Raw genomic sequence first — 18,000 nt, 5'->3', positions numbered from 1 at the left:
CAGATATTCAGAGGGAATGTTAAGTGAACCCTAAAAATGCTCCCCTTCAAAAGATTGACAATACGGAAGTGACGCAAGCTTGTAGAAAATTTTTGAGAAAAAAAAATCACGATATTGAAATACTCGAGCGTGTCACACTTTTATAAAGACAGTTCAGCTTGATGTCCTAGTCGTGCTAGCCTAAAATCTAACGATTATTTGGAGGGGAATTTTTAATCTGATGGCTAGGAAATTTTTTTTTAAATGAATTTTATTTTTTCTTTCTTTTCAATAACCATGTAATGTGACAAATAAAAGCACGAAAAATTAAGCAGATACTTAGAAATATAATTTACTCAGGAAAAATATTTAAATAAAATATTATTGTTGAATATATATATATATATATATATTTTTTTTTTCAATCTTCATTGCCATTTGAGGAATTATCATCATACTGCAAATATACTGATTCAATTGGGTCATCAATATTAACTGTGGTTTCCATATTTGTAACAAGAAATCGTTATAACACTTACCCCATGAAAAGCGTGTTATTAAAGTATTGAAAAGAAATATACCTAAATCAGAAGTATCTGCTAGAATAACTTCACAGGCTTCTGGTCGGTGATTACCAACGGACCAGGGGCGAGTGAGTCAGCGAGAGAGAAACAGTGGAAGTGAAACAGAGGCGTGGAGTGGGGAATACATGCTTTACTCCAGCTGCATGCACTACGATTTTTCTTACTTCGGCTTCTGGAAATCAGCAGATTATATTTTTTACATTATTTTTACATTATTTCCTTCAAAATAAAAAAAAATCAACCACGTTCGAGGATGTCAAGATGACTTTTTTTTGCAAGTTTGTGACCCTCCCACTTCCTTATGTTACGCTCAAATCGTCAGATTATTGTAATGCATACTTTTCAGCTAGTAATTAACCCACCTTACCTTAATCTGATGCACTTGAGTATTTCTGATGATCGATTTTTTTACTATTCTGATGGGTTGCCCCAGACAAGGGCTTATATATGGTAGAGGTACAAGTATCCTCCCTTATGTGCATCTGCCGCACTCCAGTAAATCCCATAATGCCCTATTGGACTCCCCTTCTATATGTAGTGTGCCTGCATGATTCAGCAGTAAGTTCAGTTATGTTAGTTTGAATTTTATGAAGGTTATAGAAATGAACACATGAGGATGCAAGACTAGAATTTTAATGAGTTTTTAGCATCGTAAATGTAACTTAACGTCTAGTCTGTATTGTTTGATTTATTAGTTTTGTATTACCACTGTATTTATTTTGATTTTTTTTTTAACCAACTACAAAAAAAATATTGCATAGCTTTTTGGAATATTCAGGTTCAAATTTGAGGATTGGTAACCTCGGATGAGGGTTCGGGTATAGTTTTAAAAATAGAAAAAAATTTACATCCACCCCATCCCTAGGTGTAAGTAAACTGTAATTCCAAGTAGAGTTAGTACTGTTTATTTTCCGAACATCGTGATTATTTAACACAAGAAAACCATATATTATTTATTTTCACTTTTAAGACAATTTTCTCCTAATTAAGTCTAATTTTTTTCTTCAGAAACATCGTAAGTAGGTAATATTAATTACGAAAATTTAAGCAATGTCTAGAGCATGGAAACTAATTTGGACTGCGTACTTACAGTTGCATCACAAAATATTGAACCAACATTTACATTTAAGAACCAAGCCACAACCATAACAATTGTAAAATAAATAAACTGATATCAGAATTCATCGTGGAAGCTGCGCGCGGTGTCGACCATCTTGCTGGCCAGGAACAGGTCCGTCTTGCTGAGGATCTCGGGCAGAGAGAGGCGAGCGTCGCTGTCCGTGTCGGCCAGCGCCAGCAGCGAGCGCGCCTCCTCGCGCGCGTGCCGCGGGTTCTTCGGGTCCATGTACCTCTGGGGACACAGCCGTGCTCTCGCGCTCCTCCCCCAGGCAGACTTGTCAGACCATACTACAGAACTTACATTTCAATAGTAACAAGTGAATAGTTGGAATAATCTCATTTATTATTTTTCATCACATCACACAACTAACACTTAGGAAATAAAATGGTTCATAATAGAGTAGTGGCTTGGGAAGTAAGGCAAATAATAAATGATCAAAAAAGATAGGTTAAGTCACAAAGGTGAAAAAACTAAAAAAATTTTTAATGGCTTTATTTGAGAACAAGGTAATGAAATAAAGCATTATTGTTGATAACCAGTTTCCATAGTAATGGCGGCCAGGTCAAGCACAGTGCAGTTAAACAATATTACAATCACATTTTGTGCCAAATTTCAAATTTAGAAACAATATGAACATTTATTTATATTTGTTAATTAAGTTTCTGAGTTGTAACATCTGCAAGTAAAATGCTTCTGTGTCTCAAAATGTTAGATCGATCGTGAAAAGATGCTCTTTGCCTTTTTTTTATATTTTAATTTTGTTGTTTCCTTTAACTTTGTGCTGGGTAAATAAGTCAGTTTGTTAGTAAGTTTAACAGTAATCTGTTGAGGTTAATTTAATTTCAACTTGAGTTTACTTATATAACTTTGACGTGCGACGTGCCGCGCACGTCTATAATCACGAAGCCGTCAGCCCCTTCCTTCCTAAACACGTGTGCGCGCCGCCGCCACTGACGGCCGCGACAGCTGTCACCATCCGGCCAACACCGCGTCGCCCGTTGCCAGGGCAACCACGCCGCGTCCTTGGTTGCCATGCCAACCAGCTGGGTGCGCGCGCACACTCCTACCGGCCGCCACCCCTCGCCTACCCCTCTCTCGCCAGGCCAGCCGAGTGCGCGCGCAGCTTCCCCCTCCTCACCCAGCACCGCCTACTGGCCGCCACCCCTCGCCTACCCCTCTCACGCCAGGCCGAGCGGGTGCGCGCGCAGCTTCCCCCTCCTCACCCAGCACCGCCTACTGGCTGCCACCCCTCGCCTACCCCTCTCTCGCCAGGCCAGCCGAGTGCGTGCGCAGCTTCCCCCTCCTCACCCAGCACCGCCTACTGGCCGCCACCCCTCGCCTACCCCTCTCTCGCCAGGCCGACGGCGGAACTTCAAGTTGGACGGCGCGCTGGGCCTGGAGTGTTGGCACTGCCGGTGATGCAGCAGCAATCGACGAGTCGCGGCGTTACACACATTTCTAAAAGCTGCACATCGTCGGCAGGGGGGAAAGAGGAGTAGTGACCCTCGGAACCTCGCGCCGTGCATGAAAGGTCCCGGCGCGTCGGCTGATGGAGAGAGAAACCTGAACGAGTGATTCGGTGAGTGACTGGAGCAACAGTCAGCTTCGGGGGCGGCGCAATCGCGCGGGGCACTGGCTGTCTGCGGGAGCGGACTGACAGAATCCCGCGCCGTCGCCTGCCTCAACAAACCTCTTTCGCACAGCGGAACTCTACACTCTTCACGATTATATGCCTCCTCGGTGACTGGCCGGGCATATACCTGTTGGGGGGTCACTGTGCTGCCGCGCGCGGCCTTGGAGCTTAACACTACACTCACACAACGAGATTAACTAGGCCACTCTGACACAATACTTTACAAGCCTCTAACTACAGACATCACGACACTTCCATACATCAGTTAGCCATCTAACTGAGGGGGACAGGGTGACCTTCCCCCCGCCTGACATCTACACTAAATAAATTAGATTCAAGCACCACAGCGACAGCTACTTAACTACCTTCAGGCCCGTGAGCCACTATTAATCTTAAAATCGCACACTTCGCGCCCCGCCGTTGTTTCCAATGATTTGAACAAAATGACGGGGTCGCACTATTTATATTGGTGACCACATAGCGAGTAATGGGAACGTAAGAGTTCCTGGTATCGCTGTCACACGCTCCCGGCCGGGCATATGAGGAAACGGCAGGAGGTCAGGAGGAACGAGAAAGATTCCGAGCTGCGCTGCCGAGGAGAGAGGACGTCTGACGGAGCTGCTCTGCCAGACCTTCCAGACCTTCAAGGAGCTGCACTGGAGTAACGTGTGAAGAGACTCGCCAAGTTGTGCTAGCACTTAGTAGTGCTACACAGCCACCAAACTCAGTCCCTGTGCGCCCAGTGCGCACAGGCGAAAGGTTTAAGTTGCTGTTAACTTGACACAGACTAAACAGCGCCCAACACACTGGTTACACCCGGGGACTAGTCCCCCTTGGCCTAGCCGCTTGCGGTCAGTGGGTGAATCGGTGTCGATAGGCTGTGACGGACTAAGACCAAAGAGCACCATGATGGACTCTATGACGATGGCTCCCATGCCCTCCGGCAACACCACGAGCGACGGCCCATGGCAAACGGTCCAGGGCAAGCGGCCGAAACGCAATCACGACGACATGGTAGGCGTGGCCGGGGGCCCCTCACCCCCCGCGCCATCCGCAGCGCAGCGCCCGCACAGCCGCAGCAGGCAGCGACCAGCAAGAAACAAGCAATCAAGCCGCTCTTTGTCTTCCTGGACAAAGGGCACAACTACCCGACCATCTTCAGCGCCCTGAAGAACTCCCTTCAGGAGAAATGGTCGGTGTACAACCGAGGCCGTGACCAAATCCAGGTCCAAACGGCATCAGTGACCGAGTACCACGCCGCGATCAGGGCCTTAAAGGCGATCGGCGCCCAGTACTCCGTCCTTCTCCAGAAGGACGAAATCCCTAAGAAATTCGTGTTCCGCGGCGTACATCGCGAAACCCCGGCCGAATTCCTGACAGAAGTCTTCACCGACATGCAGCTCCCAGTCCAGTCCTTCTGGTTCCTGGAGAATCGCCAAACACGCCAGAAGTGCGACAAACTGGTTGTCGAGGTCCCTCAGACCTGCGACACGGACACAATTCTCGCGATCAGAGATGATAATCCGCGTCGAGGACTACCGCCACCCCGCGGGTCCTTCACAGTGCAGCAACTGCCAGCGGTTCTCCCATGTTGGCAGAGGCTGCAGCGCCAAACCAGTGTGCCGCTGGTGCAGCGGGCCCCACCGCGCTCCCGACTGCCCCCACGGAGGACACCGCGACCATGTGAGGTGCGCGAACTGTGGCGGGCCACACGCGGCCAACTACCGCGGCTGCTCGGTGTATAAGGCCGAGACTCGCCGACACCTCCCCCCTCAGCAGAGGAAGGAACGCGAGCGCCAGTCCAAACTGGCCATGCGAGAGAATCGGCGAGCTGCGGCTGCCTCACAGGCGCAGCCCCAACACCCAGGCCCCTCTGGCCAGCATCCAGGCCCATCAGGCCAACAGGGACCACCGAGGCCCAACCCATGGGGCCCGCCCAGGTACCCGGAGCCGCACTACTTCGGCCAATACATAGCTCCGGCGATGCAAAACCGGTATGCTCCGATTGCGCAGGAGACTTCCTACAACGAGATCGACTACCCGGCCATCGCAAACGATTACCGACCGCGCCGCCAAAATCGTGGACAACCGAAGCCCCACTTCAAGAAGCACCACAGCGGCCACAAAAATGGCGGTGGTGCTTCCCCCGTGACGCGTGCAGAGAGAGACAGGCAACCGGCCACATCCGCGGCACCTGCCCCCTCACCCAAACCTACCCCGCGGGCCAAGACGCAAGCTCCCCCCGCCCCACCACCTGCCGAAACAATGGCAGTTGACGCGGCCTCTGGCCCAGCAACCGAGCCCCAGGCTGCGCAACACAGCACACCTGCACCTGTGCCAGACATGTCCCAGTTCCTCCAGGTCCTGGAACAGTCAGAGACCTTTAAGGCCGATCCCATTCTGGCCGCGACCATCGTGCCCATGTGCCAACTCATGGCAATATGGTGCAACCCAGGCACAGAGTTAAAAGAAAAGATCAGAGCCATGGGCTTCGTCCAATTAATTATTGCTAGCCATAATGGCAGCCAATAATCAGGCACACGACACAACACAATCGACCAACAATACCAACTTACACAAAATCCTTTTCTGGAATGCAAATGGAATTAAAAATAAAATGAACGAATTTATTCATCACCTCGACAAATATAAAATAAATATTGCGGCGATAAATGAAACACACTTGCAACAATCCGATCGGTTCACAATTTTAAATTACGTCACATACAGATGCGATAGGCAAAATAATAGAGGAGGTGGCGTGGCCTTAGCGGTGCATAAGAGTATAAAACACTCAGAATGCCAGCTTCCTCCCTTTCCAAATTTAGAAGCAGTAGGAATAAATCTGGTAATAAACAGGCAGCAAATTAAATTAATTTCTATTTACGCGAGACCCGGCAGATCACTAGCAATAGCAGACCTAGATTTATTATTTGATATAGGCCCTTCGTTTTTAGCTATTGGCGATACAAATGCGAAACATATAGAGTGGAACTGTAGGTACCAAACAGCGAATGGTAGACTACTCTACATGCACCAATTAAATAGAAACTATCATGTCTATGCTCCCTCAGAGCCCACGCATGATTTTGGTAGACAAAACACACGACCAGACATTTTAGATATTGCACTTAATAAAAGAGTAAATTCTGGATTTGAACTTGAAGTTATACATGAAATGTCTTCCGATCATTTTCCGGTACACATTGTATTTGATGACGCAAAAACAGAGTCAAACACGCCTCGTAAAATCAAAGATTATAAAAAAGCCGACTGGGGGGGTTTTCAAAATTATCTCCGAAATAATCTACCGGACGCGGCCGAAATAAACATAACGGACAGTGAAAATCTAGAGGCAGCAATCACTGAATTAACAACAAAAATTCAAACCGGAGTAACCAGGTGCATTCCAGAAAAGGAGATTAGGTTAATGCATGACGAGCTGCCAGCACACATAGGCCAATTAATCACACAAAAAAGTCGACTGCGCCGCGAATACACACGACGTAGAACGGCCCAAACCAAGCGCCGAATAAATGAATTACGAATAGTAATATCAGACGAAATTGCCCTTTGGCGAGCGAGCACATGGGACGCAAAAATATCTAGGCTCAAAATCCAGGACAATAGTGCCTGGACTATGACCAGACGTCTCCTAAATAAAACAGATAAAATACCACCACTACAAACAGACACTGGTATTGCCTTCCAACCCCGTGATAAGGCAGAAGCCTTCGCGAATACACTTGAAGCTGCGTTCCGGCCTCACAATCAGCCGTGCGACAGACAATTCACTGCCCAAATATACAGGGAATTGCGCCTGAAACTACAACAACCTGTAGTTGCAGAACCAGTCCCTACACTAGCGCAAGAAGTCAAACGTGTTATTAAACGCATGCGACCTAGAAAAGCCCCGGGGAATGATAGTATACAGGCTATCGTCCTAAAACAACTACCAGATGAAACACTCAAATACTTAGCAGCATGCATAAATGCTATGCTAACACTACACTACTTTCCGACACAATGGAAAGAAGCTAATGTTATAGTATTTCATAAGCCAGGAAAAGATAAATCCTTGCCGCAAAACTATAGGCCAATTAGCCTACTAAATACACTCTCTAAAGTAGCAGAATGTATATTATTGAACAGACTTAAAACACACATACGAGAAAATAACATATTGCCTGACGAGCAATTCGGTTTTCGTAGTGCACACTCGACTGTACAACAGCTAGTCCGCCTAACGGAAGAAATAACTAGCGCATTTAATGTGCGGGATTATGTAGTAGCTACATTCCTGGACGTAGAAAAAGCCTTTGATCGAGTCTTTCACGCAGGTCTAATCTATAAAATGTATGAAACAGGCTTCCCTGACTGTTACATTAAATTAATAACATCTTACTTAGCCAATAGGACATTTAGAGTCACAACAGAAGGCTCTAAATCAGACATAAAACCTATAAATGCAGGCGTGCCACAAGGCAGCATTTTAGGCCCTGTTTTATTTAATATATACGTGAGCGACATGCCAAAACCTGCACACCGCCTTGTAAAATTAGGCTGTTATGCGGACGATACAGTCCTATACAGCCGATCGCATAACCTACAATTAGCCACAAATAGGCTACAAACCGCACTGAGCTCCATGCAAGATTGGTGCACAAAATGGCGCATAAAAATAAACACTACAAAGTCAGAAACTGTAATTTTCACGCGTAAAAATCTACCACCACACGATCGCAGGCCTGAATTAAACCTGTTCGGCGACCAAATTCCCCATAAAGACGTTGCTAAATACTTAGGTGTTCAAATGGACCGTAAACTACTATACAGGATTCACATAGATTCGAAGAAGGGACAGGCACATGGCAGAATGTGTGCATTGTACCCAGTAATGAGTAGGCGCCTCGGAGGCACAGTTAAAAACGGACTGCTGCTCTATAACGCCCTCATCCGCCCAATAATTACATATGCAGCCCCTGTGTGGGCTATAGCAGCTAAATCACACCTTGCAAAACTACAGCGAATACAGAACAGATGCATTCGCATCGCTACAGACGCTCCCCGATACTGCCCAGTCGAGGCTCTCCATCGGGAAACGAACACAGAAACATTACATGATTTTTACGTCCGAACCACACAGACATTTTATGACAAATGTGCAACACATGAAAATGCACTTGTTTCATCACTAGGACAATATGATCCAGATGAAATAATTAAATTTAAGCGACCGAAAATGGTACTTGCGCACCGACCACCGTAGAGCGCTGTGATTGGCCGGACCCTCCGGCCAATCACAGCGCGCGCGCGCCCAGAGTCCGGACCCCGACCAAATGGTTGCGGACTGTTCAGAGAATTCCGTCCAGCGCCGAGTGTGGCTATGCTGTAATGGGTGGCCATGCCGCTGGGCACAATACACGAGCCTGCTGGCAGCTCAAACACTTACATCAAGCTCTCAGACAGCCCGTACAACACCGTTAGAAATAAAGCGTAGGAGTTGTTGTAAGGGACCCGCGATGAAGGAGTGGGCAATTTCTCTAACCGACCGACTGCCTTTTGCTGGCGACAGGCGATCTGAAGCTATGTCCTCTCCAGAGTGTGTCCCGACACATCAACTTGCGGGTAACACAATACAAATTAATTATTCGTAGCTTCATAGCGTAGATGTTGCGGCTAGGGTCTTGCAATGACGGATCAGGCAATTTCTCTAACTGCCAACTGCCATCTTGGCGACAGGCGACCTGAAGCTATGTCTGTTCCGGAGTACGACCCAGTGCCAATACTCGCGGTTAATTAATGCAATGAACAACATCGTGCGTACACAACATATCACTCTTCTTTTTTATTTTAGGTACGCGAGCTGACTGGCAGCTTGGTGGGAACAACAACATGTTGCCCCTAAAGACCAGTGCCCACCAAAACAAATGCGGACAAAAGGTCCAAGCTCCCAAATTGCTTAGTAGAATTTTTCTATCTGCCCAACTCTTCTTCCAGGACCATCCTTCTTTTCCTGTACTCAACCTGCCTGCTAATAATGCATGATATTTTGCATCCCGCATGAAAGTGCCCAGGGTTTTCCCTGTGTCTATGCAGGTTTTACCTGGGCCCAACTTATCTAGTAATTAGTCTAGAATTAAGATAGGGGAGTTAGCCATGGCGCCAATTGCTGCCATGGTTGGCCAATCCCCGAACAAAGCACACGATGCATGCCTCCCTTTCTGCATGGCTTAAACCCAGCATGATTAGGCGTAAGGGCTTCGGCCTGGGACGCACCTAGAGTCTTCCCTAACCCAGACCCCTCCCAAACAAAATACACTTAGTTTTAGTTAGGTTAGGAAAAAAAAAAATTGCAGGAGGTCAGGAAAGAAAGGTTTTGCCTTGAGCCTTGGCCGAGGACGGACGTACGGAGAGGAGCTCCGCGCCTAAAGCTGTGTGTAGCACTTCACAGTGCTACCCAGTGTTTTTCTGAAAGGTAGCCTGTGCACCCAGAGTGCGCAGGCAGGTAGAGTGTAACGGTACCAGGTAAAGGTAATATTTACGACCAACGAGCTCTGAGACACCCGGGGAGTTAGATCCCCTTCAGCCTAGCCTGAACCCGGCTAACTTAGTCCCGGGGGACGGTCAGTGGGTGCTCACGAGTGTGAGGAACTGACGCGACCTAAAAACATAATGACGGACATGGAAGTGGCAATGCCCTCCCCTCAGGAGGACGAGACTCAAGGCGACTGGCAGGCAGTCGCCTCAAAAAAGGCGAAGAGGTCGCACCACGAGATGGCGACCTCTCCCGCGACCGAGCAGGCAGGCCCCGCCCCCCCCACTCAACAGCCACCCGCGGCAGCTCCCAAGGCCCCGCGCGTGAAACCACTGTTTGTGTTTTTGGACCAGGGCCACAACTACCCTCGTGTCTACAAGGCACTGAAAGACTCGCTGGCAGAGAAATTCATCTGCCAGAACCGCGGCCGGAATGAGTTAATGGTCCACACAGGGTCCATTACCGACTACCATCGGGCAGTCAAAGCCCTACAAGCCATAGGCGCCCAGCACTCCGTCCTGCTTCAGCGGGACGAAGTGCCCAAAAAATTTGTGTTGCGCGGCATCCACCACGACACGCCCCTGGACTTCCTGCAGCAGGAGTTCGCTGCACTGAGCCTCCCAGTGCAAAACTGCTGGTTCTTGGAGAACCGGCAGCGACGCCAAAAATGTGACGCACTCGTAGTAGAAGTGCCCCAGTCATGCCCGTCCGAGACAATACAAGCCCTGCAGGAATTCGCAGGCATGAGAATCCGCGTCGACGACTACCGACGCCCGTCAGGCCCTGCCCAGTGCAGCAATTGCCAGCGTTTTACACACGTTGGCAAGGGCTGCGCTGCAAATGTTGTCTGCCGATGGTGCAGCGGCCCACACAAGGCCACTGAGTGCCCAAATGGCGGCAACCCAGAGTATAAAAAATGTGCTCTGTGTGAAGGCAAACACTGCGCCAACTACAGGGGGTGCAGTGAGTACAAGAAGGAGACCCGCAGGCACCTTCCCCCGGACATCCGCAAGGAGCGCGAGCAACAGTCTCGCCGAGACATCCGGGCCAACAAGCGAGCAGAGGAGCAGGCTCAGGCCCCCCAACCAGGCCCCTCTCACCCCCCAGGCCCCCCGAGGCAGAACCCCTGGGGCCCGAGGCACCCCCCGCCCCCCACCTTCGGGGACTACATGCTGCAAGTGGGCGTCAACACCTACGCCCCCCTGCAGCAGCACTGGGAAGCCAGTCATGATGACATGGCCTACCCTGCCCTGGCCAACAACCCCCGCCCCCGCGGACAGCGCCAGACCCAGCCCAAAAAGAACTGGACTGGGCACAAAAATGGCAAAGGCAAGCCACGCCAGCCCGCCCAAGACAAGCTGCAGGCCACACAGGCTGCAGCTGCAGTCCCGCCCAAGCAGGCCCCCCAGCCCGCCCCGCGGCAGCCTGCGCCTCCCGCAGCCGAGCACATGGCCGTGGACGCAGCTCCAGTGGTGCAAACTGCCCCAGCTGCTCCCGCCCCCAGCGCCCAGCCCCTACAAATGGAGGATATGCAAAATATCCTCCAAACGAGCAAGGCCTTTCAGGCCAGCAGTCACATGAGGCAGGCTCTGGCACCACTGTGCCAACTGATAGCCATCTGGTGTGACCCGTCCAAGACCATGGCCGACAAGCTTCGTGCGACCATGGACTGCTGCGTTGCGCTTGCTGACGAGCTCACTGGCAGCGAATAACCAGGTCCCGGAATTCACACCAGCCCTGGCCAATAGTCTTAGGTTGCAGTCCCTCCTCTTCTGGAATGCACGCTGTATTAAATCTAAATTACCGGAATTTATAAACCACCTGGATAAATATAAAATTAAAATCGCGGCAATAAACGAGACGCACCTAATTCCGACAGATAGACTAACAATTTTAAATTATGTTATCTATAGGCGCGACAGAAATACCAGAAGCGGCGGCGTAGCTCTGGCAATACATAATAGCATTAAACATACCACTTGTCAGCTCCCGGACTTCCCTAACTTAGAAGCAATAGGCATAAATCTCACAATAAATCGGCAGCAAATTAAATTAATTTCAATGTATGCGATCCCAGGCAGGTCCCTCACAGTTGCGGACCTGGACGCCCTATATAATGCAGCCCCCAGCTTCCTCGCAGTCGGGGACATAAATGCAAAGCATCTAGAGTGGAATTCCAGGCACACAACTGCAAATGGAAGACTACTCTACACCCACCAATTAAATAAAAATTATCATGTTCATGCTCCTTCTGAGCCCACTCACGACTCAGGGAGACTGAATACTCTACCCGATGTTTTAGATATCGTCATAAATAAACGAGTTAATACAGGTTTCGAACTTGAAGTTGTGCATGATCTGTCTTCTGATCATTTTCCCGTGCATCTAATTTTTGATGAGACAACCACGAGCTCACAACAGCCTCGAAAAATCAGAGACTACAAACACGCAGACTGGCAAGGTTTTCAAAATTTCCTTACAATAAACCTACCGAACACGGCCGAAATTAATATCGAAAATAGCGAAAACTTAGATCGCGCAGTAACCGAATTAACTAATCAAATCCAGGCCAGTATAAACCAGTGCATCCCAGAAAAGGAGGTTAGGTTAGCACACGACGAGCTGCCAGCATACATCAGCGATCTTATATCGCAAAAAAACAGACTGCGCCGTGAATACACCCGGCGACGCACACGGGCCACAAAACACAGAATAAACGAGTTAAACTCGGTTATTTCTGACGAAATAAGCCTATGGCGCAGCAGCCAATGGGAAGAAAAAATAGCCCAACTCAACATTCAGGACGGAAGTGCCTGGAATATGACCAGACGATTTTTAAATAAATCGGAAAAAATCCCGCCACTCCAAACAAACAATGGACTGGCCTTCCAACCACAAGACAAGGCACAAGCTTTCGCTGACGTCTTAGAAACTGCCTTCCAACCTAACATGCAGCCTTGTGACAGGCAATTCACAGCGCAAATATATCGCGAACTTAGGATAAAATTGCGCCTGCCCACTACATCAGAACCCCTACTGACACAAGCACAGGAGGTTAAGCGTGCCATCAAAAAAATGAAGCCACGCAAAGCCCCTGGTAACGATGGTATTCAGGCTGTAGTCCTGAAACAGCTACCTAATGAAGCCCTAGAATATTTAGCCACTTGCATTAATGCAATGCTCCGACTAAATATTTTTCCAGCCCAGTGGAAGGAAGCTAATGTAATAGTTTTCCACAAACCGGGCAAAAACAAAACACTGCCTCAAAACTACAGGCCAATAAGTCTATTAAGCACCGTCTCCAAAGTCGCTGAATGTATTATATTACACCGACTTAAGGTACACATTCACGAAAATGACCTGCTCCCAAACGAACAGTTCGGCTTTCGCGGAGCACATTCGACAGTACACCAACTTGTACGAATCACTGAGGAAATTACCAGTGCATTTAATGTACAAGATTACGTGGTAGCAACATTTTTAGATGTAGAGAAAGCCTTTGACAGAGTATTCCATGCAGGGCTAATCTACAAGCTTTATCAAACTAACTTCCCGGATTGCTATATCAAATTAATAGCATCCTACCTAGCAGACAGAACCTTCAGAGTAACAACAGAAGGTGCTACATCCAACATCAAACAAATTAGAGCCGGAGTGCCACAAGGTAGCATTTTAGGCCCTGTATTATTTAATATGTATGTCAGCGACATGCCACGCCCAGCACATCGCCTAGTGAAGTTAGGCTGCTATGCAGACGACACAGTGCTGTATAGCAGATCCCATAACCTCCAACTAGCCACGGACAGGCTTCAGGTAGCACTCACTGAGTTCGAACAGTGGTGTACGACCTGGAGAATTAAGGTAAACACAGCCAAGTCAGAGGCTATCGTGTTTACACGAAAAAATCTCCCGCCCACAGACACTAGGCCCCAGCTGCGTTTGTTTGCGGAAAATGTCCCGCACAAGGACGTGGTAAAATATTTAGGTGTCCACATGGACAGAAAACTGCTCTGGCGTCATCATATTGACACCAAGCGCCAGCAAGCTCAGGTTAGAATTAGCACACTGTACCCAGTCATGAGTAGACGATGTGGCAGCAAGGTAAAAACAGGCCTCCTGCTCTACAAAGCACTCATTCGCCCTATAATAACATATGCAGCCCCTGTATGGGCCACTGCAGCAAACTCGCACTTATTAAAACTGCAGCGAATTCAGAATAAATGCATCCGAATCGCTACAGACGCCCCGAGATACTGCCCAGTAGAAGCCTTGCATTGCGAAACAGACACGGAAACGTTACAAGACTTTTATACTCGTACAGCCCAAACTTTTTACGATAAATGCATAAATAGTTTAAACCCATTTGTTTCTACTCTCGGAAATTATGATCCGGACGTAGAACAAAAATACAAACGCCCAAAATCAATCCTCGCGCACCGCCCGCCGTAGCTGTGGGCCTCTGTACAGTCCGCAACGGCGAGGCGCCCTCTGATTGGCCAGCCAATCAGCGCGCGACCCCCTCCAAACAAAACTAGTTGCCCGGCGCTCGGAGCAGCTCAGTACCTCCTGCGCCGGCATTCCACGGACTCGTGGCAGGCTGGCAACACAAATCTGCCTATGCTTCCGCATAATTAAAGGCAGTGTGCGCATGACAAATGAAATAAAGCTCGCGCATAATACATATGTGTGCTGGCAGCTCTTAGATAATAAGTAAAAGTTAATTTAATATAAATTTAAGGTTTCATCCCCTTAGTTATAAGTTAAGTAAATTAAGAACATAAGCGCCCTAATTATCATACATGACAATTAATTATGTGATTATGTAATAACCAAACATGATTATAATAATTCAAAATGGTCCGAAGCACGCAGGTGTATGATCTGACCCACTCGGGTTCTCTGCCTTGCTGTGTTAGGGCTGACTCTCCATGCCTGATGGGCATGGCTCGCCTGGTAGGCCTCACCTCCAGCGCCGGTCGTGATCCTGACGGCATGAGATTTTGAATACCAGCTACCATTGCAACTAGTGTGACATCGCACACACACAACATGCATACCAACCATATGTATGCGTGTGTGTATATATATATATATATATATGCCAGTGCATATGTGTATATATATACATAACACTAATTTTTTCCCCTTCTCAAACACCAAGCTAGCCGGCAGCCAGGTGGGAAACGACGAAGTCGCCCCCTAAAGACCAGTACCCAAACAAATAAAGCATAATGCGGACAAAAAGTCCAAGTTCCCTCCCAAACTTGCTTAGTAGTGACTTTCTACTCTGTCCAACTCTTCTTCCGAACCATCCCTCTGTTCCCGTAGCCAACCTGCTTGCTATTAATGCATGAAATTTGCATCCCGCATGTGAGTGCCCAGGGTTTTCCCTCTGTCTATGGAGGTTTTACCTGGGCCCAACTTATCTCTAGTGTTAGTCTAGAATAGTCAAGTGAGGGGAGTTAGTCATGGCGCCAATCGCAGCCATGGCTGGCCAATCCCCTCCTTAGCACAATATGCATGCTCCCTTGTCTGCATGGTACTCCCTGCATGAGTAGAGCGTATAGGCTTCGGCCTGAGACGCACTTAAGTCCCTCCTAACCCGGACCCCTCCCAATACACTTAGTTTAACTTAGGTTAGGAAAAAAAAAAAAAAAAAAATCAGGAGGTCAGTCGGTGCCCTCGAGGCACCACTGGCAGCCGAGCCTCGCTCACCGCGCCTTCAACCGCTCACCGCGCCTTTGCTGGCAGCCGAGCCTCGCTCACCGCGCCTTCAACCGCTCACCGCGCCTTTGCTGGCAGCCGAGCCTCGCTCACCGCGCCTTCAACCGCTCACCGCGCCTTTGCTGGCAGCCGAGCCTCGCTCACCGCGCCTTCAACCGCTCACCGCGCCTTTGCTGGCAGCCAAGCCTCGCTCACCGCGCCTTCAACCGCTCACCGCGCCTTTGCTGGCAGCCGAGCCTCGCTCACCGCGCCTTCAACCGCTCACCGCGCCTTTGCTGGCAGCCGAGCCTCGCTCACCGCGCCTTCAACCGCTCACCGCGCCTTTGCTGGCAGCCGAGCCTCGCTCACCGCGCCTTCAACCGCTCACCGCGCCTTCAACCGCTCACCGCGCCTTTGCTGGCAGCCAAGCCTCGCTCACCGCGCCTTCAACCGCTCACCGCGCCTTTGCTGGCAGCCAAGCCTCGCTCACCGCGCCTTCAACCGCTCACCGCGCCTTTGCTGGCAGCCGAGCCTCGCTCACCGCGCCTTCAACCGCTCACCGCGCCTTTGCTGGCAGCCGAGCCTGCCAGCCAAGAGCAGAAGACCGACAACCGAGTCCGCGAGTTAGTGTGTATCGGGAGGCTGTCGGTACCAACCGCGAGTACTCTAATAAATCTCGTACCGCATATCTGAGAGTGTCCTTTCGGGGTGAGGGAGCTCCACGGGGACCTATCCCGCCGCCAGCCAGCCAGCCAGCCAGTCTGCCAGCCAGCCAGCCAGTCTGCCAGCTGCCCGCCAGCCAGCCAGCCAGCCAACCAGCCCGCAAGCAGGTCAGCCCTACTACCGGGAGACCGCAGAGCCAAACCAGCCGCAGCCCGTAAGTAGGCATCAGACGAGGGACACTGGGAGCCACTTTCAGGGCATCCCAAGGTGGGGGAGAATCCTACCTACCCCTCTCAGGAACCTCCAGCCAGAAGTTACTCGCGCCAGTCAGGCCGCTCCCTTCCTATTCAGGCAGCACAGTAAATATTGGACGCAGGGAGAGGACTCGCTCCAGCAGGAAGCAACCCTCAACACGCGACAATTAGTGGCGCCCAACGTGGGGCCACTCCCTTCTCACTCAGGCAGCAAACTAAAGATTGACGCTTAAGGCCATTCTGGAGGAGCCAGAGAAGAGCCTTGCGACAATTTGAGTGCAAGAGAAAGGCTGTGTCTGGTGACTGGCGCGGCGCGGGAGTCGAGTAGAGGCCAGACAGCGAGCTGGCGGCACGGCAGGCGTGCCAACACGGCAGGACTTCACTGCAGCTCGTGAAACACCACACCAAGTAGGTCTATCCTCGTTAGTAAGGCCCTAAACACTTTGTTAGTCCCTAACAAGATTGCATAGTTTACAGAGAAAGACAATTCTTTTTTTCAACCGTGGTGCAACTGCTGAGAGTTGGATAGAAATAAGTTTGTAAATTCCATTTCCAGCATTGAATCCTGGTGCAATATGGCAGTATGTTTGGTTAGCAATCCTCGTGCGACCTGTAAGACCTGTAAGTACCTGTAAGTATGGAAATTTCTGCAATTATGTCTACTGTATAGAAACTACATGAGCAAGCATTAAGTGCAACAAAGTGAGGGCGTACCGGTGTTGAGGTGGGAATATCGGTAGAAATTAATGGGCGCCAACACATGAGTGGGCACGTGGACCCGGCTGGAAAACTCTAACTCAGGGCGTTACGTGGCCCGTGTGCGGCGAGATGTTAGCCCTCCTGATATTTAACGCAGCTCCTGTCCCTAACTAAGCCCGCTCTCAGCGTCGGGCACGCTCCTAATTATCGCAGTGGGCTCTCAGGGCTTCCCACACGCCGCTGACCAGGTTAGGGACCCACGTGGTCCCCCGAACACAAAGACACGTAACTCAGTTAAGATGGTTTTTATTACTCATGTTACACGCCCTTACACAATCCTCCCTTGATACTGGTATAAAACGCCCGAGGCACGAATCGAATTAGGTGAGGAGGCGAACCACGCACGTGGCCGCCTCAAGCCGTTTCTTAATACACAGATGATCGAAAACTCCGGAGAGTAAATAATTATTAATGATGCAGTCTCTCCGATCGAGAGAGGCCCCGAGGATAAAATGAAAACGATTTGAATAAATTACTTAACAGAACTACTTATTGGAGAGACAACGGTGATGTCCTCGGGTGTCTGCAGAGACGTCCGCTCTCGGCCGGCTGTAGAAGGAGATAGGGGAGAGACAAGGGCTTGTGGCAGGCAACATGGCGCCCTTCGCGCCGAGCACAATTACCGTTACAACTTAGCTATTGCGTGCCCCGGGTTATTATAGAAAATAACATAAACTCTTTTACAAAAATAAGTACATTACATCCATGCCCAGACCATCTGTAATAATTACTTATATGATAGAAAACAGTTTAAATCAAGTTACATG

At 49.4% G+C, this 18,000-nt stretch overlaps 1 protein-coding gene across 10 annotated transcripts in view; it reads right to left on the bottom strand.

Annotated features, from left to right (window-relative positions):
- Nucleotides 1-1,452: 1,452 nt before the first annotated feature.
- LOC134535735 (45 kDa calcium-binding protein) overlaps nt 1,453-18,000 on the bottom strand; it is a 56,581-nt gene continuing 40,033 nt past the window's right edge. For 3 of the 10 annotated variants that reach the window (XM_063374964.1, XM_063374968.1, XM_063374961.1), the window contains one exon: nt 1,453-1,914. In XM_063374964.1, coding sequence (XP_063231034.1) covers nt 1,738-1,914 — 177 coding nt within the window. In that variant the 3' untranslated portion in view covers nt 1,453-1,737. Of the gene's footprint in view, nt 1,979-18,000 lie in introns of all 10 variants that reach the window. The other 7 variants (XM_063374966.1, XM_063374958.1, XM_063374962.1 and 4 more) reach the window with 3 other exon arrangements.

This window comes from Bacillus rossius, chromosome 10 (genome assembly GCF_032445375.1).
Source record: "Bacillus rossius redtenbacheri isolate Brsri chromosome 10, Brsri_v3, whole genome shotgun sequence".
NCBI classification, from domain to species: domain Eukaryota; kingdom Metazoa; phylum Arthropoda; class Insecta; order Phasmatodea; family Bacillidae; genus Bacillus; species Bacillus rossius.
The sequence above is the reverse complement of the archived record's forward strand: the minus strand, read 5'-3'. Positions and strand labels throughout refer to the sequence as shown.